Raw genomic sequence first — 21,252 nt, forward strand, 5'->3', positions numbered from 1 at the left:
TCAGACGTAAGGCTTACAGCCGCAACTTTCTGCAACTGCTCTCTGGCCTTCTCCTTAGCCTCCTTGTATTTATTATCAACCATGACCTTCAAAGCCTGTGGATAAAAATAAATGCAGTTACTCTTAATTAACTGCTTAAATAATTATAAACCACTTTATTAATCATATACCTTTTGAGTTGGGATAACATAAGTGGGATCCAACACATGCAGGAGCTCCCTAAATCCAGCATCTTCCACAATGGAAAAGGGTTGGGAGTCCTTGACTACCATGTTCACCAGGGCCTCATTCACCATTTCTTTTTTGGAATCTATAATAAAATACAAAGCTGGTGTATTGTAGGAGCCTAACACCTTATTTAAATTAAATAAAGAAAAAAAATATTATGTATTACTTTGAGTACTGTGTGGATTGTTACTAGTTTCTGCATGTTCATGCAGTGCTCGATAATGCCTGAGCATGGAGGAGGTGTTATTGCTGTATGTCAGCTCCTCCAGGCACAGCAAGCATTTCACTTTGAAACATGAAATAATAGACATGAAACATTATACAGCCATATAGTGAGGATTATAATTATATTAAGACAGTTAAATATAACAATTACACATACCTTATTGTGAGCAACCATTTCAAAATGCTCCCAGACAGGGGAGGATTTCCTCTTTCTTGCTGGCTCCATTAAGAGGTCACAAAAAAGCAAACAAATCCACAAGGGCAATCCAAATCAACAAGCAGTCCAGTCCAAGTCCAAAAGTCCAAAGCAATCCAACTAATCTTATCTATGTAATATAATAATTATATAATATAACTAATATAAGTAATAATAACAATATACTAACACTAATATAACCTAATATAATGTAATAATATAGCTCTAATAATACAATAACTACAATGACACAACTCTGACTCTAACTCGGACTCTCCGACACTCACTACATGTCGTGTGTGGAGCCCGGGAATCCACTCCAGAATTTGCTCCAGCCCAGGAGTCTATTCCAGAGCCTGCTTCAGTGCCCGCTCCAGCCCGTGAGTCTGCTCCAGCCCGTTCCAGAGGTCACTCCAGTCCATGAGTCCGCTCCAGTGCCCGTTTCAGCCCTTGAGTCTAGTCCTAAGCCCGCACTAATCAAGGAGCCTGCTCCAACCCATGAATCTGCTCCTGAGCCGCTCCAGTTCATGAGTTTGCCTCAGAACCCACTCTTGCCCAGGAGTCTGCTCCAGTTCATGAGTTTTCTGACTGTTTGGCGGGGACCAAGGAGGTCAGCCATGAACTCCCTGTTCACCTTGATACGACCACAGAGGTCCCACATAAACTTCTTGTTTACCTTGACGTGACCTCAGAGATCATTTCTGAACTGTCTGCCTGCCTCAATACGATCAGAGAAGTCACTCTGGGCAATTCTTTGAAGGGCATTCCTGAGCTCCCTCTCTGCGCTTTATGTTCCAGTTTGGCCTAATCAGCAGTGTTGGCCTCTAGATCCACCTGATCCACCATGGGGGGTCTTCAAGCCCATCTGCACTGCTGTGGTGGTCATCTGCTCTGCCGTGGGGGTCTTCAAGCCCGTGTGCACTGCTGTGGTGGTCATCTGCTCTGCCGTGGGGGTCTTAAAGTCCATCTGCCCTGCTGTAGTGGTCGTCTGCTTCGCCGTGGAGGCCTTCAAGCCTGTCTGCGCTGCTGTGGTGGCAGGCTGCCCCGCATTGGCTGCCTACTAAGCCTGCTTCACCCTGGTCCTCCTCCGTTCCCCCTCCCTCCTGAATTTTTTTTGTTTTTGACTTTGTTGGAGCGTCTGGAATCCGCTCCTTAGAGGGGGGGTAATGTCATGATCATCTGTTGGAGTACCCTGGTTAACCACTAGAGGGCATTTCACCCCGAACTGTTGTTTCACGATCATGGACTCCATCTCCCATAATCCTTTGTCCCAATCATCATTGATCATTGCACACAGCTGTCACCTATGTTGTTAGAATTGTCTTCTCTTACAACACTACACTTTCTGAGAAAGAGCAAGTAGATTCATGAGTGCACAGCACAAAGTCTGAGCGTGCACACTTAAAATCTGAGCAAGAGCAGAGCCATGAGACCAATACAATAATGCACTCTCGACATTTGTCTTTAAAAATAATGCCGTAGAAACAGCCTCAAATAAACTATAAAAAAAGTTGTGTCTGAAAGCTTCAATCATTGTTTTTATTGATTAAAATGTATGGAGAATATCTTGTATTTTTCCATGGGTGCTCGACCATTTCGCTGGAGCATGAGCTCTTGAAGCTCCACCCTCTTCTTGAAAGGGGGCCAGGAACACCAGCTCATTTGCATTTAAAGGGACATACACAAAAACGGCACATTTTTGATCACCCCCAAAAAGTTGCACTTTTAAACACATTTTTTGAGATATGAACAGATATGTACAGGCTGCACATCACTGTAAACACTAAAACACTCATTAATTTAACCAGCAACTGAAAACTGATTATTTTTGCATTTTTCTAAGCAATTTTGTTCTTCCAGGTTGAAAAGCAAAGTCGAAGCAACGTCACAGACTCTGACGTAGAAGCGTACATCTGGAGTGTGTGATTGGCAGCCGGTGCTAGAGAACACAGTTCTACGTCATACGGTTCTGAGCACTTCTCTGCATTTGTTCATGAGAATGAACTCTTAACCCAATGACTGCGCTGTATTACGCATGAGATTGCATTACAATGGAGAATTCAAGCAACATGTTACAACATGTTACAGGGCCATCCATCTTTGGAATTCCTCCAGCCTCCAGTCACACGAACTGGACACACTGGCGTCAATGAGTCAGTGGTATCTCCTCTTGCGTTCTCCTCTCCACTTAGACATGCAGGCTCTATTTGCCACCAACTCTCTGCCAGGTCATTTCGAAGTTGGATTCCACATAGGAACTATTCATCAAAGACCGGACCAACGAATCGGAAAAGTGAGAGGGGAGAAAGAGTCTCCTCACTTAATCTAAAGGGATGTGTCGAGCGAGCTTTCAAATCCCCAGACCACCATCCTGGTTCCTTGTATATAACAGCCCATCACAGTTGGACCCGATCTTCCCATCGAGGTTACAGAGTACACTGTCGCTGACTCACTATGGTCAGCTTGGAAGAACAGCCATGGAATGGCATGCTAATTAAGCAGGATCACCCTCTGAGAGGGTTTAAGATGGGATTTCCCAATTTTCCAGCACCAACTGTCAAGAGCCACTGCCAAGTCAGGCCTCCCCAGGGACTGAATTTGACACTCAAATACTTCCAGGTTGTATCTGTGATGCTGGTTTGATGCTGGTCTAGAACCCATGGGGCACAGTCCTTGACCGAAAATGAATGGCTGCAGGGCCTGACGTGAAAGCTACAGCACTTTCTAGGTTGGACGTAAAGGCCAGGGGTGTAATATGATGTATGTGTAATGAGTTTGAACTTGACATCCACTCCATTCAAATGACCATTAACATACCATGCTTTATAATTTTGTTCTACTGATGTATTTGAATTTATGTGCAGGATTGTACCAATATGTCAACGTCAAAATCATTCTCAACGTTGTCAACACTTCTTGATGCTCTTGTTTTTGTTTTTATCAGGGCTTTCGTCATACACATCTTTGCAAAATGATTGTTCTTTCCACATTCGTGACATTCTACCCCATACGCCTGACATTGTCTTAATTTATGCAGTCGTCCACATCTCCTACATTTGTTTACAGGATGACACTTATTTTTCTCTTTACTTTTGTAATTCATCGTCATCCCCCTTTTTTTTCAGAGCAACGGAGACCCGTCAGACAGATTTCTATACCTGTAAAAACAGGATAAAATGAAAAGAACGGGAGAGTCGGGTCTGCTCTTCCACAGCTCCTCAGTTGATATCTTTATTTAGTGCACAATCAATTTAATTAATCAAGGTACATACAATTGCTTTTAAAGTTTTACTTCACATTTTGTTTCTGTGTCTTTCTTTTTTCATCACTTTAGTGTCACTGTTATCACAGTAAATCACATTTTACCATTTTTCTTGCCTCATGTGTTCAATTTACTCTTTTGTTGACACCTGAATACTCCATAGACATTTTATTAACATCAATACTACTATTTATAAAGACAATATGACTTAGAATTGGATTTACTCAATATATAAAGTGTAAAAGTGTATATTTTAAACCACTTCCTTCTCAAAAATATTATATAACACAATTTACTATTTTTTCCCCTCATAGGAGAGTATTTATAATAGAAGTAGCATTTCCTCTAATCGTTTTTCACTTCATTTTTGACTAAATATTAAACATTATAAAATAACTAGGTTTAAAAATAAATTTTGTCAATGTGAAGTATGAAATACTCAAAAAGTCTTAAGAAAAACTATAACTTTTCGTGTGAATTAATGACACAGAAAGCACCACACTTTCCCTTTATAATCACAGCAGCTGTCAGTCAGTGCAGCGCAAGATCAATGATTTCAGCACACTTGTAAAAACACACATTTTATTCAATTAATCTAACTAAAGTGCACAAGAAATATTTAATATATTTAAAACAAGCCCTGAATTGACCCAGCCCGCCAGCCCCAGCCCCCCTCTTTAATGAACCATTCGCAGTTTCACAGTACCGACCCTGTGCACTTAGACCTACATGGCTTAATCTTTGAGACAAGGTGGCACAGTAGGGTGGCATCAGAGGAGGAGCTGGGGGACTACAGTGGAGGCGCGGGCGAGGAACTGGAAGAGGAGGTGGGAGAGGGAGACTGGGCAGCTTCCTTGGAAATACAGGAGACTTGGAGCTGGGCAGGACCAGCGGGAATGGGAGACTCAAGAAAATAACATCTTCCATTTCCTCATAATGATAAACTTCTGCAGAGGCAAGTTACAGCTCACCTTCAGCAGCTGTAGTGTAGACAGGGCTTTCCTCCATTCCCACTACGAGCAGCCCCACGGGGGTTCTGAATGAATGAATGAGGCATTTATATAGCGCTTGCATATGGACTACTGTACACCCAAAGTGCTTTACAATCATATCAGGGGTCTCTCCTCATCCACCACCAGTGTGCAGCCATTAACATCTCATCCGAAGGACGGTGCTTGTTACAGTACAGTATCCCCTTCACTATACTGGGGCATTAGGACCCACACAGACCATAGGTGCTCACTGTCCTCACTAGCACCTCTTCCAACAATAACCTAGTTTTCCCAGGAGGTCTGGTCTCCCATCCAGGTACTAACCAGGCTCAGCCCTGCTTAGCTTCAGTGGGCAACCAGTCTTGGGCTACAGGGTGATATGGCTGCTGGCATTTCATTAATCATTTTAATATAGAATTTTAAATCAACAAATAGATTAAAAAGAAAACATCACTTTCTTTTGGTAGACCCATGGTCAAAAAAGCACAGCCCAGGGGCCTCGTTTATAAAATGTTGAGCAGAAATCATCCTAAATTTGATCTTATGATCATTTCTCAGATGTGTGTACGTGTGATTCATTGAATGAATGTACACACAGAAAACAAGCCTACGCCTCTCTTTCAGATGTGAAATCTATAAATTGCAAATGATCTTGAACTTGCGCACGCAGCTGAATGGTTTCAGTTCTCTGCATTGTAAACAACACCTAATTAACGTCATTTACATATAAAAGATTACCAGTCATCGTCTAAATCCTTTAATTTAGAATGGCGAGCTGCAAGAATAGCTTCTCCAGTAATCTGACAAGGAAAAGTACATATGTCTGCTCAGACACTGATGTGGCGCTAAGCACTTTTCCACGTCAAAGGCTGTTTTTATAAATATAAGCGTTGGCATGGATTTAAGCATACGCACACTCTAAGATCAATTCTGTGCGTATGCACGCTTTATAAATGAGGCCCCAGTTCACTATAGATGAAGATTTCTACAGACACAGGTTTTATGAAATGACTGATGCACTGATTAACCAGAGAGAGTGAGGCCAGATTGATGGTCTTTTGAGAATCCCTTAGCAAAACTAACTGAGTGCTATGCCTGAGCAAAATGATCAATTGAGTAGAGTATGAGGGTAGACAACTGTATCATGAGGATCCTTTCCCGGTATGATCCACAAATTGCAGTGTTTGTTGAAAAGTGTGCGTTTGTGGTCCAGGTAAACCCTGGACATGGGTACAAAATCCCCACAAAGATGACAATATCCGAAATCCTTGTGGGGACATTTTTAGTCCCCACGAGGAAAAAAGCTTATAAATCATACATAAGTGATGTTTTTTGAAAATGTAAAAAAAAAAAAAAAGAAGGGGGAAAGGTTTTCTGTGATGGGTAGGTTTAAGGGATAGAATATACAGTGTCACGTTTTGAGTTTGTTTTGATCTGTTTTCATGTTTTTCCCTGTCTTCAGTTTCTTAGTCAGTTTTCTTTATACTTTTAAAAATAAATATTTCAAAAGGAGGTTTTTGCAGTGATGCCATGGAAGAACTTGGGCTCCTCAAAGAACCTTTCAGGCAACATTTCTTAAAAGAAACATGTTTTTCTTTTTGTAAAGGAATAGTCAATTACGATGCAGTGTCAACAATGTGGTTTTATTTGACAGACTTATTAGGAAGTGGCATTAAGTGAAGGATGAATTTTCAGTCTCGGGTACAACAATAAACTTTCTTGTACATTTCAGCTTCATAAGAATCACAATATCTGTCATGATCACCGTCTGTTCCTGTCAGTTCCCAGACTACATCTCCCATCATCCTCTCTGCCACTCACCTGCACACACTTAACACTAATCACTAATCACCACACCCAGCTGCAGCTCATTACCAGGACTATAAAAGACTCCAGTGTTGTGCATGAACGCGTTCAATGAACGACGTTCACTGAACGCGTTCATATTTTCGCCGAACGCTGAACTGAACGAGTCACTTTTCATTCAATGAACGTGAACGAGAGCGGCGCTCACTCTGGCAGGAATGAGCAGCATGCGCAGTTCACGTTCACGCTCATTTGAAAACTCAGGTTTTACGACACGACTGTTTACAGCAAACACCTTGATGGTGCAGCATCATGACTAGTGCTAGTACTAGTTCACGTGATTCAAACTTAGCTACAGCTGAAGCCAGTTTTGAAGAGCACTTAGCAGAGTTTTATGTACAAACAAAGGAAGACTCAGACGGAAAAAACCTCACGTTTTTGTGCAAACTGTGCCCACCGGGACTAAACAAACAAGTACGTACGTCAGCCACATCGAGTTCAAATTTGAAACGACACATCGAGTTACGCCATCCGAGCTATCTTGGCAAATATCTGCGACTGAATGATGAACGCAAGAAATCATTAACGAAGAGAGGACCGCCGCCAAGCACACCCACCCAAGTTAAGCTCACTGCATTTAGTAAAGGACCTGCTGTTTCCTTCGTTTCCCAGCAACAAGTGGACAAGCTTGTGTTGGATTACATTGTGGGAGATCTGCAGCCTTTGAGTAAGGTCAGGACCAAAATTAAGTTTATATTACAGTACATAAATGTTATCTGGTCAAAACTTACTGATTTGTTGAAATTTGCTCATCTTTGTCAGATGACACAAATGATATTTTGTGAAGGACTCCTGAATATACCTTATTTTTAAGTCCTGTAATTTGGTTCATGCTGGCTAAATAAAAGTTTCACTGAACATACAGTATACCTTGACTGCACCTTGTTTTTTCCAATTTCTACATATCATGATTACACATTATTTAAGGGGTAAATATTATTTTTCTCCTGGCTATAATAATTGTCTCTTGTTTATTGGTACAATAATTTTGATTAGTTTTGGAGTTGCAGTGATTTGCAGCTGGTAATGGATGGTAAAGAGGTTCTATTGAGTAAGATAGTGGCCTATCTTAAAAAGAATTTAACAAATGAACGTGAACTAGTTCATTTTTAGATATGTGAACTTAGTTCATTTAAAAAAAAAAAGAACTATGAACATGAACTAGTTCATTATCATCTGTGTGAACTGAACTTTGAGCTAGTTCTCTTTAGGTATGAACTGGCACAACACTGAAAGACTCTTACACACATCACCGCACTGCTAGGTCTTGTTTTCCCTGTAATACATTTCCAAGCGTTTATATCTTGTCTGCCTGTCTGTTTCCCATCTACGATCCTGTGCCGCCTGTCCTGAACTTTGCTTTGTATACTGACCTGTGATTGATATCTGCCAGCCCTGACCCTCTGCTTGTTCCTGACTACGATTCTGCCTGTTCCTTGCTGTACCTGTTTGCTGTTATCTGACCCCTGCCTGTACGACCACGCTCACCTTTTAATAAAGCTGCATTTGGATCTTACTCTGAGTCCTGCCTTCGTTACAGAAGACCTAGCCACACCAAGATTCAGCAGCTTTGTTGGGCGTCCTAGTCCCAGCATGGATCCTGCAATGCACCTTGTCAGCCTTCGTCAAGGTAACTGCACCCTGGAGGCACATATTCAGAGATTCCTGGACATTGCTCATTTTTCTGATCTGCCGGACTGTGCCCTTATTGACTTCTTTGTTTATGGATTAAACGAACCACTAAAGAACAATTTACTCACCCATGGTCCCCGAGGATCGTTCATGGAATTCCTGGACTTTGCCCTGCTCGCAGTTGGTTCAACTTTCACTGTGGGTGTCGCGGAGGATTCCGACACCACGGTGAATCCTGTAATGGCTGCCATGCCCGAGAACACGCACAAAATGGCGGCCGCAACAACAAGTCACGCCTTCGTTGATTGCCCAGAGCCACGTCACGTCTCCGCTGATTGCCCAGAGCCACGTCACGTCTCCGCTGATCGCCCAGAGCCACGTCACGTCTCCGCTGATCGCCCAGAGCCACGTCACGTCTCCGCTGATCGCCCAGAGCCAAGTCACGTCTCCGCTGATCGCCCAGAGCCAAGTCACGTCTCCGCTGATCGCCCAGAGCCACGTCACGTCTCCGCTGATCGCCCAGAGCAACGTCACGTCTCCGCTGATCGCCCAGAGCAACGTCACGTCTCCGCTGATCGCCCAGAGACACGTCACGTCTCCGCTGATCGCCCAGAGACACGTCACGTCTCTAGATCAGTCAGGGAGCGGAGAGGGTTGCGTTCCAGTGTGGCTGATCCACCGCTGACTACAGCACGAGCGGCTGGAATTCCAAAACCCACGCCGGCCGCTTTGCATTCAAGCCTGCCGGTGGCAACGCACTCAAGCCTGCCGGTTGCAACGCACTCAAGCCTGCCGGTTGCCACGCACTCAAATTCGCCGGTTGCCACGCACTCAAATTCGCCGGTTGCCACGCACTCAAATTCGCCGGTTGCCACGCACTCAAATTCGCCGGTTGCCACGCTCTCGCCGGTTGCCACGTTCAACTCTTGCAACGCTCTCAAGTTTGCCGGTTGCTATGAACTCAAGCGCCCTGGACGCGATGGACAAGATGGCTGCCTTGCCAGTGCCCACGGGCAAGATGGCCGCCCCTGCGATGCTCAAGGATGCAGGGGTTGTTCCAGCCATTGAGTCCGCTCCAGAACCCGCTCCAGCCAGTGAGTCCGCTCCAGCCAGTGAGTCCGCTCCAGCCAGTGAGTCCGCTCCAGCACAGCCTGCTCTCCTGGTCTGTCCTGTCTTGGCCCAGAGGGCTGTGCTCACTTTTTATGTCTTGGCTGTCCTGCGTGCGTTGAGGAACTCGAGCTCTATTGACGTAGGAGCAGTCTACGAGCCCGCTGCAGCCCCGGAGCAGCCCGAGCCCGCTGCAGCCCCGGAGCAGCCCGAGCCCGCTGCAGCCCCGGAGCAGCCCGAGCCCGCTGCAGCCCCGGAGCAGCCCGAGCCCGCTGCAGCCCCGGAGCAGCCCGAGCCCGCTGCAGCCCCGGAGCAGCCCGAGCCCGCTGCCGTCCCAGAGCTGTCTGCTCTCCCTGATACGGCCACGGAGGCCGTCACCGAACTGCCCGCTCTCCCTGATACGGCCACGGAGGCCGTCACCGAGCTGCCCGCTCTCCCTGATACGGCCACGGAGGCCGTCACCGAGCTGCCCGCTCTCCCTGATACGGCCACGGAGGCCGTCACCGAGCTGTCCGCTCTCCCTGATATGGCCACTGAGCACCCTTGGTCAGCCCTGCCGCCGCCGCCCAAGCGTTCTGCCCTGCTGGTGCCATCCAGGCCTTCTGTCCACGAACCTATTATGGACCCTGTTGAAATCCCCAAGAACTTTTTGGGGGGGGGCAGTATACCCAGGGGTGGGGAGCTTGTGGGTGGGGACCCAGCCCGGCCACTGCCGTCATTGGCCTTTGAACAATTAGGGCCGTTTACAGACCCTGACCTGCCATGGTTACCCAGACCACCTGACCTGCCGTGGTTACCCAGACCACCTGACCTGCCGTGGTTACCCAAACCACCTGACCTACCGTGGTTACCCAGACCACCTGACCTGCTGGGGCTGCTCGAGCCATCTGACCCGCCTGACCTGCCGTGGTTGCTCAAGTCACCTGACCTGCCGAGGTTACCCAAGCCACCTGATCCCCCGTGGCCTGCTGACACTCCGGACTCGCCGTGGCTGCCCGAGGCTCCTGACCCGCCGTGGCTGCCCGAGGCTCCTGACCCGCCGTGGCTGCCCGAGTTCCTGGACCTGCATTGGGGACCCCGTTCCTGTCTGCATGCAGGTCTCCAATGCACCCACCCTCCCTCCCTAGCTGTTCCTTTTACGCCGCGAGGACGCGCCTTCCGGGAGGGGGGCGTTATGTCATGATCACCGTCTGTTCCTGTCAGTTCCCAGACTACATCTCCCATCATCCTCTCTGCCACTCACCTGCACACACTTAACACTAATCACTAATCACCACACCCAGCTGCAGCTCATTACCAGGACTATAAAAGACTCTTACACACATCACCGCACTGCTAGGTCTTGTTTTCCCTGTGATACATTTCCAAGCGTTTATATCTTGTCTGCCTGTCTGTTTCCCATCTACGATCCTGTGCCGCCTGTCCTGAACTTTGCTTTGTATACTGACCTGTGATTGATATCTGCCAGCCCTGACCCTCTGCTTGTTCCTGACTACGATTCTGCCTGTTCCTTGCTGTACCTGTTTGCTGTTATCTGACCCCTGCCTGTACGACCACGCTCACCTTTTAATAAAGCTGCATTTGGATCTTACTCTGAGTCCCGCCTTCGTTACAATATCATTAATTTTCCATTCAGTTTGATACATTGTATCATTCTATATATTTAACAGATTTTTTTAAAAAGGTGCCATTTACACGTCTCAACTTACACAAAACATTAGCACAACTGATATCTTTCAAACCACTTTATTTTATTTAGTTATTTTTTTACCTGGAGATAGCACTAGTGAATCACATTGTTCCCAATATCCACAATATTTATAATGCATCATAATAGCCAGCATTGTGAAGGTAAATGTTTGAAGTATTGTTTTTAAACATAAATTAAGTCTACACAGAGGTTACTGATTTATACGTCCATTTGTTGAGTGGCATTAGAGAAATGTACAATATAAAGGTAAGTACAGTTTCTAGATGCCAGATTTTATTGACATTTATAAATCAGTAATTGCTCACCACTTAGAGAAATAGGTGCTACAATCTCCTCTGAAATTATTCATGTCCTCACAGAGGATTTAAAAGATATTTCAACAACCAAACTGTATTTGCAAACAATGTAGAAGAAGTCATCCTACTTTCCAGTTGTCTAGATAATGTTGCAGCTGGATTGGAAAAACGTGCAAATGTACTGTGATGTACAAGCATGCTAAATAAAGTGCACCTCACCCCCCTTTAGTCACATTATATTAGGGCTGTGAGTGAGGACAGCAAGCTCAATATCAGAACCAGGAGGCTGAACTGAGTGCATAGTTGTCCAGAGTGATCTACACTTTCTAGCAAGCAGTCAGCATATGGCTCAATACAGGCAGCGTAAGCCATAGCATGAGGTATGTAACTCTGCTCTTGGACTCCGTGGAAGAGGTGGGCCATTGGTCCTTTGGCAAAAATTGCAACATCCTCAGAACCATGAGTTTCTGAATCAAGAGGTACAGCAGCCTGCTGAAGATAGTCATCACTGCCTGGGAACAACAGTCAAATATTAATTAATTATCTTATACAGTTATAATTTACTGATTTGTTTTATGATAGTTTACTGCAATCAGCAACATACACCATAAATTTCAGTGTGTTCCTAGCTCATACAAACTATTACAGATTACTTTAATCATATAGTATTATTTATATACTTGTCAGGGTTCTGTTCTGTTCTTTGTGTTTTGGTTCTGTTTTCCCTGTGCCTGTCATTTGTCCCAGTTTCCAAGTGTCCCTGATTAATAATTCCATTGACCTGTTCTGTTCATTATCTCATTAGTTCTCCTTGTTATTTAAAGGCACAATATGTACTAAAAATGGAAAAGTTTTTTCTTTGTACAGATGACATTTGACATTTGTACTGGCTACTGTATACAGGGCACCATACAGATTTTATCAAATAATTTTATGATTAGAACTGATTAGTTAGTACTGGCTGCAGATCTTAATTGTTGATGATTTTAACCCTTTCGCACGTAAGTTTCAAATATTCTGGCTGACCCCCCAGCGTGAGTTTTTTAACCCTTTAACATGTACGATCACACCGGTGTGATTAGAATATTTTGAATAACAAAGGAAAAATTAAATGAAAGCAGATTATCATTCATACAGTGCTGCGGTGTGTCACATAACAAGCAATGACGCATCACCATGGAAACCATAAAGTGATACGTTCTAACGGTTCATTTAATTTTTCCTTTTTTATTCAAAATATTCACAAATTTGTTAACTATAGCATGAAATATCTAATATTCCGATTGCCCAATATGTGCAAGTGAATGTGTTTTGCTGTTTAAACACCTTTATAACGATCGCGTTAGTTGAGCCATATGAGCGATGGGCGCCGCCATGTTAGTTTGCACCGCGCAGAGAATCGGATCTGTTGGATTTACAACCCGTGAATTTATCCACTTCTCCCGAAATACATGAAAGTAAGTGTGCCGGTGAACTGGGGAAGAATAGAGTAAGCTTTTAAGTTACTTTCACAATGTGTATCTGATATGAATTAAACGTGTTGTCAAGTTATAATGGAAAGGGTTGTTATTTCCGCTTCTATAGACATCATTGTGTATTTTACAAACTCTAAATATATTGTTTTGTTAGTACTCATGTGTATTTAAATGTCTGAAACCTGAAATGAACATTATTTGGTTGAAAACACTGCATATATGAGATATATGAAAAGCGCTGCGTGCATCCGTCTCTGGTTTAGCGCCAGTTAAAGCGCGCACGCACATTTGAATTTGGCAGTTGATCACGTAATGCACTGAACGTTCTAATCACACCGGTGTGATCGTACGCTCCTGGGGCCAGACAAGACTGATCACACCGGTGTGATCGTACGTGTTAAAGGGTTAATATCCATGTAGGCTTGCTTAGTTGGGGACACTTAATATTCAACAATATTATTGAGCTGACTGCACTGACACTATTTTATGAGAACTGAACTGAGCTGGTTCATGACATCACTGGAGAGCTGCCTTATACTTTTGTTAAGTCTGACGTCATGCGGCAGCGCTTCCGGGTCCAAACGCTCTATCTCATACAACAAGAAAACAACAAACGGTGCTAATGTACACACATGATGTGGTGTAAGACTACCAAAAAATGATAATCATAACCTTTATCTCCATACCAAAATCCCAGATGGCCAGACAGTGATTCATCTTATAAATAATTAAAATATTAATGTCTGTGACTGTTGTGTAGACTGTAAGTATTTTAAATATTTAACTTTTTAAAATGTTAAATGTCTAATATGAATAAATAGTGCTCATAAATGGCCGTCGAGATGGCATTCTCAAGTGAAACGAGCCAGGGCTAGGACCTAGAAACGGCGTTCCTTACGTCACGACTTAACAAGCGGATATCCTTACTAATTTAATAAGTGATGACCTTTACAAGGGAACTGAATCAACACTGAACTGACTTCAGCTGAACAATGAAATGCTGCTTTACAGAGGAATTGAACTATGTTCGCATCATTGAATCATTCTTTTTTGAAGCTATCTGTATTGTATAAAGTGCTATAAAAATAAAGGTAAAAAAAATACGTTTTAATACATTTTTGTCACTTTTAGCGCTTTAATTTAGTCTCCATTCAATATTATTATATGGTAAAGAGCAGCCTGGAGATTCTACTAAACTTCTTTTGTGTTTCATTCAACAGAGAGAAAATCTACATTTGGAACAACATAATAAAATAATTTTTATTTTTGGATGAAGTATATCTTTAGGCCTGGTTTTACAGACAGGGCTTAGCCTAAGCCAGGATAAGGCCTTAGTTCAATTAGGATATTTAAGTAGCTTTTATAAACGTACACTAGAAAAAAAAAACATCACTGATGTGTATCTTGAGACAAAACAACAGCACTGTCATATTTTAAGATATGTCAGTACAAGTTGCAACAACTTAATCATGCGTTTTAGTCTAGGACTAGCTTATGCCTTGTCTGTGAAACCAGGAGTTAATGTGTTACTGTGTTTGCAGTAACACAAATGACCACAAGATGGGGCATCAGTATTTTCAAAACACAGCTTGTGCCATGCACTTAAAATTCTCTTCTGCACTTGAGGGGAAAACAATTAAACTCATAAAACTTACTTGAGATTGTGTCATTCATGTCGGGACGAGTTCCAGTCGGGTATCCTGGACCATTTCCATAAAGTGCATTAGTAAAGCTCTTACCATCTTCAGCTTTTGAATAGGAAGTGCCTAAAAGACAAAGAAGTAAAAACGTTGTTTTTAATCCCAATGTACCCTCAAAATTGTTCTTGTTTTTGAGAAAAAAATGTATTACTACTTGGAAAATATTTTAATATAATTGGCCTCATTCAGAAAACCTGGATGACTTTCTTTCTTCTGTAGAACATAAGTGAAGATATTTAGAATTTTATTTATTTATTTATTTTTTTTTTAAATATGTTTGCCCTATACAATAAGTCAATAGGGTCCAAAGCAACAAAACATTGGAACCCACTGATTTTCTATGTATAAAAAGCCCCCTGATTCATCCCCCCTCCCTTCTTTTGTTTTCCACAGAACAAAGTCTTAAGACAGGGACAAACCAAGCCGACGCCGATGAACTAGTGGCGACAAAAGCAGACTACGGGGTTGGCTCACGTCGGCAGCGTCTGGGTCCAAAGTTGCCCTGACACACCAAACCGAGCCGACGGCCAAAGTTCGTTCTGCGCCTGCGTAAGAAGAAATGCCTTTCCGTGCCAGCAGGTGGCAGTAGCTGAACAGCCAATCAGAATGATCAGATGGCTCGATTGACCGACCAGCTCCGACGCTGATTCAACATGTCGAAATGGCCCAAAAAAAGTCAACGAGGACCAACTTCAGCCGACGGTGCGGAACACGCTGAGAAAACTTAGTCGGCCGACGAACAAAAACTGCCCAACAGCTGACGGTCGGATTGTAGTGTTCCTGCCTTTACAAGTTAAAAACTAAAAGATTGTGAGTAAATGATGACAGAATTTTCATTTTTGAGTGAACTATCCCTTTAAGCTATACAGTCATTTCCAAAGTTGTGATGATAGGCTACAGATAATTTTGATTTTGATATGAATCTGAATTTGCCTACCTAGCACAGGATTGCCCCTGTAAGAGTAGCCACCGAAAGAAAACACATGGGAATGGTCAGCAGTCACCACGGACAAGGTGTCAAGTTCACTTGTCAGCTCAGCTGCCCGCGCAATGGCCCTGTCAAATTCCACAGCCTCAGTCAAAGCGTACTTGGCCTGGCCTGCATGATGGCCATGATCTATTCTCCCACTTACAGGAAAGAAAACACACAAAAATAAGTACACTCCACACATCAAGGGTTACATAATGGAAATAACATGTAATATCCTCTTATCTTCCACAAAGAGGTAGAATCCTTTAGAGTTTTTGCTAAGAATCTTGATAGCTTTTTCCACCATCTCTGTCAACGATGGATCCATTGAAGGGTCTCGTTCCAACTCATACCTAGTGTCCTTTGGCTCAAAAAGCCCTAAGCACAACAATGAAATCAACAGTATTAAACCACATTGAGAATCTCTGAAAATCAAAACATTGAGAATAACATTGAGGTAAAAAAGGATGACCACTGATATAATTTTATACTGTAGGATCAAAATAATAGGTGGATTTTTTCTCTCCAAATAGAGCAAATAGAGAAGGAGGACTTACCCATCAAGTAATCAGTTTGTTCCTCTTTGACAGCATCAAAGTCTTTTTTATTCCACACATATTTGGAATTCTAAAGACATTAGGGTTGTTAAAGGTATACAGTAGTTCATCCAAAAATACCTGTCATTATTTACTCATCTCCATGTTGTTCTATATATATGGCTTACTTACTAACATAGAACACAAAAGGAGATTTTAGGAAATATATGAACCAACCAAATCTGCACTTGGAATGAATGGGAATGGATAGATTGCTTCACACATTATAGACCGCTTTGGTTGTGTCAAGTTTCACATCAATCATGACATGGAGTTGGTTCTTGTGACAAATTGAACATGAATGAGATTCGCAAACGGAGCAAGATTTGCAATAATACTGATTTGAATTTCTACTAAAAATTCCTCAATCACTTTTATTGTATGGAAAAGAGCAACTAGGACATTCTTATAAACATCTCCTTTTGTGTTCCATGGGAAACAAAGCAAATTTAGTTCCGAAACTTAATGAGGGTAAATAAATGACGACCGAATTTTCATTTTTAATGTATTATGGAGGTGGTTGACTTACTTTTCTGTTTTTTAACCACTCTTGAACTAGATCTGTTTTGTCTTGTCGGCTCCCTGTAAATGTGGGGTATTCAGGATCAAAGGTTTCCTTGGGAAACATGTACTGTCTTCCACCACCTAAAATAACCTACAATAAAATCATAGAGGTATTTCAGATTGATAGTTTTCTCTATAGTTGACAACTTATCTATAGTTCAATGTTCTGTGAGGTTTACTGTTTAGGGCCTTACGTTTATATCAGTATTATGGATGAGTTGGTATGCAATGTCCTTGCATCCCCCTGTAATAGCTTCAGAGGTCAGCTCTTTATCACTGTACCAGTCTCTTTCAGGGGAGTGGGAGTAACTGGCAGCGGGTGATGCATGCTGAACACGTGTCGTGCTTACTATGCCAACAGACTTCCCTGGAAAATACAAAACCAGTCCTTTTTATGGATAAGGTATTTATTACAAGTAAATTACATAAATTGTATTGTCTTCAACAGGTTTAGTGTTTTGTCACAGATAAGAGTTCAGCCTCAACTGCTCATTTAACCATAAAAGACATAAATGAAAGTACAACGGGTTCAAAGTCATGATGTTGATGAACAAATCGTTCCAACAAACTGTTCGAAAATGAGTCAATAGTTCAAAGTTTGCCTGCAATCAAAATTTTTTATTTGTTTTAAAAACAACAGGCATACAAGTGTCACAGATCCCTTGTTCCCCTGGACTACATTTCCCATGATCCTCCTGTTCTCCACACCTGCACTCACTTCCCTCGTCATCTCCTCATCATCACGGATCACCTGCACCTGGACTCTATTATCAGCACTCCCTTTATATTGCACTCACTCCCTTCACTCATTGTCTGTTCTCTGTTGTGTTAAGTGTATGTTTGGTGTTCCCTGCCTTTGTTTATTAAAGTACTCTATAGTATTGTGGAAATCTGTATCTGCCTCGTCTCTACACCAGCAACACGTAACAACAAGTAGACAACCTTAGGGTTAATTTTTCACATCTTGCTTAACAGTGTGAGAAAGAAAATAGTGATAATTGTCAGAAATAAAGTACCAGTTATGAAAAAGTCACTATTCAGAGAAATAAAATTGAAATTACGAGATATAAAGTTCAAATTTTGATATGTGAAGTCTCAATTACAAGAAATAAGGCAACTGTGAGATTTACTGTGAAGTTACAGTTATGAGAAATAAAGTTAAAATGACAAAATATAAGTTTCAGATGATGTGATATGAAGTTGAGATTTTGGTAAAGTCACAATGACGAAAAATAAAGTTGGAATTGTGAGGTATAAAGTCGTAATGATTAGAAATAAAGTCGCAATTATGAAAACTAAAATGTCAATTGACATATGAAGTCGCTATTGTTAGAAATTAATTTGAAATTGTAAGAAACAAAGTTAAATTGTCAGAAATAAAGTTGAAATTGTGATGTTTAAATCAAACCAAGCCAAGTCACGTTTTGTCAAGTCTTTTGTTTATATCTGTTCACGTTGGGATTTTCAGTAAACTCCACTGCAAACTTGCCATCAGTGGACCTCATTACAGAAATCTAGACTGCAAAATGAACCCAACAGTTTGTCTTCTTCGCCTACATCAAGGAAACTCTGATGTTGTTTTTACTATTGGGAAGTTCAGAAATTATTTTTATACCCAAATTCCTAAGATGGCCATGCCATAAACTTTACCCATGGTGGACTGGATAGCTAATACTGTGACAGGTATGATTTATTAGTTGTTTTTTTTCCCCCACAACAGCTAGATCCATCTTGTCATTAATGTAGTGCATATTTACATATATGAATAATCATTTGAAGAGTATTGTATGTTTTATACACAGCGGAAATAAAGCTATTTTTGCTGTGTTTAAAACATACAGTAAGCTTTCAAGGATTATTCATATATATGCACTACATTAATGACAAGACGAGACAGATCTACGGATGGATCAGTGTTGAGTCATTTGACAGATATTACAGAATCGTCAGCAAGTGGACTGTCTAGATAGCGTCATGAATTTTTATATGATTGTCAGTGCATGGGACACTAAATATAATTTTGTTTCAATAAGATTTTCCCAATAAATAGGCAAGAATAAACCGGGTATCTTACATGATTCCTGTTCATTCCGACAACAAAGCACTTGAATGCATCAAGCTCGACAAGCCACTATTGTTTCAAGAAAAAGTTGAAATTGTGATAAATAAAGTTGAAGTTATGAGATGTGAAATTGCTTTTGTGAGAGAGTCACTTTTTTTTTCTCAAATAAATGTATATTCCATATGTACCCATCAGTCCCTATTTTTTCTGTTCTGAAGTTCTCTTTAGATGCAAAAAAACACTTAAGATTTCAAAAGAACTGAAAATCTCTGTTCTAAAAGTCTCTGGGAAAGTTCAACTCATTAATGATTAACACGGTCCTGGTATTTGGTCTTCCCTGTCATTACCTGCCATCTTTGCCTGATGAAGAATTGATTTGACCTCGTTGCCTTCAACGCTGCTGCAGTTATTGCGGCGTGCGGCTGCACTGAGACCCAGAGTGCCATAGTTTGCCTTCACACCACAGTGATATGCAGTGGCTGTTGCTGCACTGTCAGGCATCTGCTGATCAACATTGTAGGTCTACACAGAGGAAAAAAACAGACAGCAACATTATTAAGAGTATTCAAGTGTATCAATCTCTTCTATTTAGCCAGTGAGTTTTCTGCACCTTGGAGAGAGCCAGATGAGGGAATGTGTCCATGGCCAAAACACTCTCCTCTCCTGTCCTCCCTTCCATCTGTCCCTTCATGATTCTTGCTGCGGTTACAGTGCTGATTCCCATGCCTTATCGATGGCCAAAAACAATAGGTTACACAACTTTAAGGCACACAAGTATACAAGAAACGTGTATTATTTGTAAAAACCCTATCAGAGTGTGTCTTTAGAGTGATTTAAACTGCATGATTCATTTATGATTTATTGATAATCTTAGTCCATACAGTAATATTAAACATTTGATCTTTATTAAATATAACATCTTTTTGATTTATCCATAAGTTTTATAACTTTGAATATGCACAGTTGACTATAATTACAAGTGGACTTAACAGTAAATGATACGATTATCTAATCTAAAGCTGGTTGCAAACTGTGCATTTTTTTTTCTTCTGTCCTTTATGATTATTGCATGTTAGATTGTGACCCTAGTGAGATTTTAGATAAAAGACAAGGTAGACTGTGCGACGTCAACTGTCGCTTATGTCAGACTATCAGATACGTATCTTAGGACTTTGATCACAATTGACAGTGGTGACTGGGTGATTATCTTCATTTACACATGAAATTTAAAGGCCCTGTGCTGATGTTCATTGTGTAAGTGTAATTTGTAATAAGTTGTAATAAGTGTTTCACCTTAATAACAGTGCTTGCTGATGCCAAGAATGATAATTAAAACTATAAAGTTTTAATAATTGCTCTTTGAGAATAGTCAAGTCCAAACCGCAGATATAATGATAATGATACAGGGGAACAATATTGTTGGAATCAGTGTTATTATAGTATTTATTAATACTTTGAATTAGCTTTTATTTTTGTCTATTACATATTCATTTAACTTTAGGTTTTAGTAGTTTCTTATGTGCTTGTAATTTTTATTAGAGTTTTAAATATTTCTATTTAGCTTTAATTTATTTATATTTCAGTTTAAGTTCAAGCAATTTTAGTACTCAAACTTATTTCAGTTAAAATGTCAAATTTTTACATTTGATTTTTTTTCATCATATTCTGTTTTATTTCACCGTTATTTCAATGACCACAAACAACTTTTAATAGTTGTGGTTAACAATTAATACTGATTGGAATCGCTTTCAGAATGGTTTTTTTTTTTTTTTTTTTTTTTTCAGATGACAAACTATAAAAATACCGACAGCCAATGAGAATCCACCTGACTTTAAAGAGCTCAAGCATTCAAAGTGGCAGACGACATATGTCGTCTGCGACATATGACATATATTTTATGTAAACGGCCTTTATGCTGCAGAAATTCAGACACTGTCCGAAATTCATTAGTGGTTCAGATTTAATGTAATGGCAATTATTAATTTGCTAATTTCGATGAATTCCCAAAATCTGTCTAAATTTTGGATCTAACTCACCATCTCCAAGGAAGAGGATAAGATTTTTAGCTCGGTGCCTGTTGAACGTCATGGAGATGGATGCATGAAGAGCCTTTTTAGCCTTGTTATACCAAAAGTTTGGGTTCTGCTCCTCCTCTTCAAATGAATTCCAGAAAAGAAACATCATTTCATTTTCTTTGTTTAGAAAAATAGAATAAAGAATAACTGCAAACTGTAAAATAGCACTTACCAGGACTTACGGAGAAACATCCATCAAAACCTACTAAAACAAATATTCCAATAATCAGAAGGGTCTGTGGAGTGGCCATGGTTTGTGTAACTGCAGCAACACTGACAGCTCTGTCAATCTTGC

At 41.3% G+C, this 21,252-nt stretch overlaps 1 protein-coding gene across 1 annotated transcript; it reads right to left on the bottom strand.

Annotated features, from left to right (window-relative positions):
- Positions 1-11,238: 11,238 nt before the first annotated feature.
- Positions 11,239-21,247, bottom strand: alpi.2 (alkaline phosphatase, intestinal, tandem duplicate 2). Its single transcript, XM_048169917.1, has 11 exons — positions 21,130-21,247; positions 20,919-21,035; positions 19,493-19,608; positions 19,230-19,404; positions 17,015-17,187; positions 16,786-16,911; positions 16,218-16,287; positions 15,904-16,038; positions 15,628-15,819; positions 14,646-14,756; positions 11,239-12,027 (listed from the first exon to the last, which is right to left on the bottom strand). The coding sequence occupies exons 1-11, from the start codon at positions 21,206-21,208 to the stop codon at positions 11,750-11,752; spliced, it is 1,572 nt and encodes a 523-aa protein (XP_048025874.1). The 5' UTR covers positions 21,209-21,247; the 3' UTR covers positions 11,239-11,749.
- Between the last annotated feature and the right edge of the window lie 5 nt (positions 21,248-21,252).

Source organism: Megalobrama amblycephala, linkage group LG2, assembly GCF_018812025.1.
Source record: "Megalobrama amblycephala isolate DHTTF-2021 linkage group LG2, ASM1881202v1, whole genome shotgun sequence".
Taxonomy (NCBI): domain Eukaryota; kingdom Metazoa; phylum Chordata; class Actinopteri; order Cypriniformes; family Xenocyprididae; genus Megalobrama; species Megalobrama amblycephala.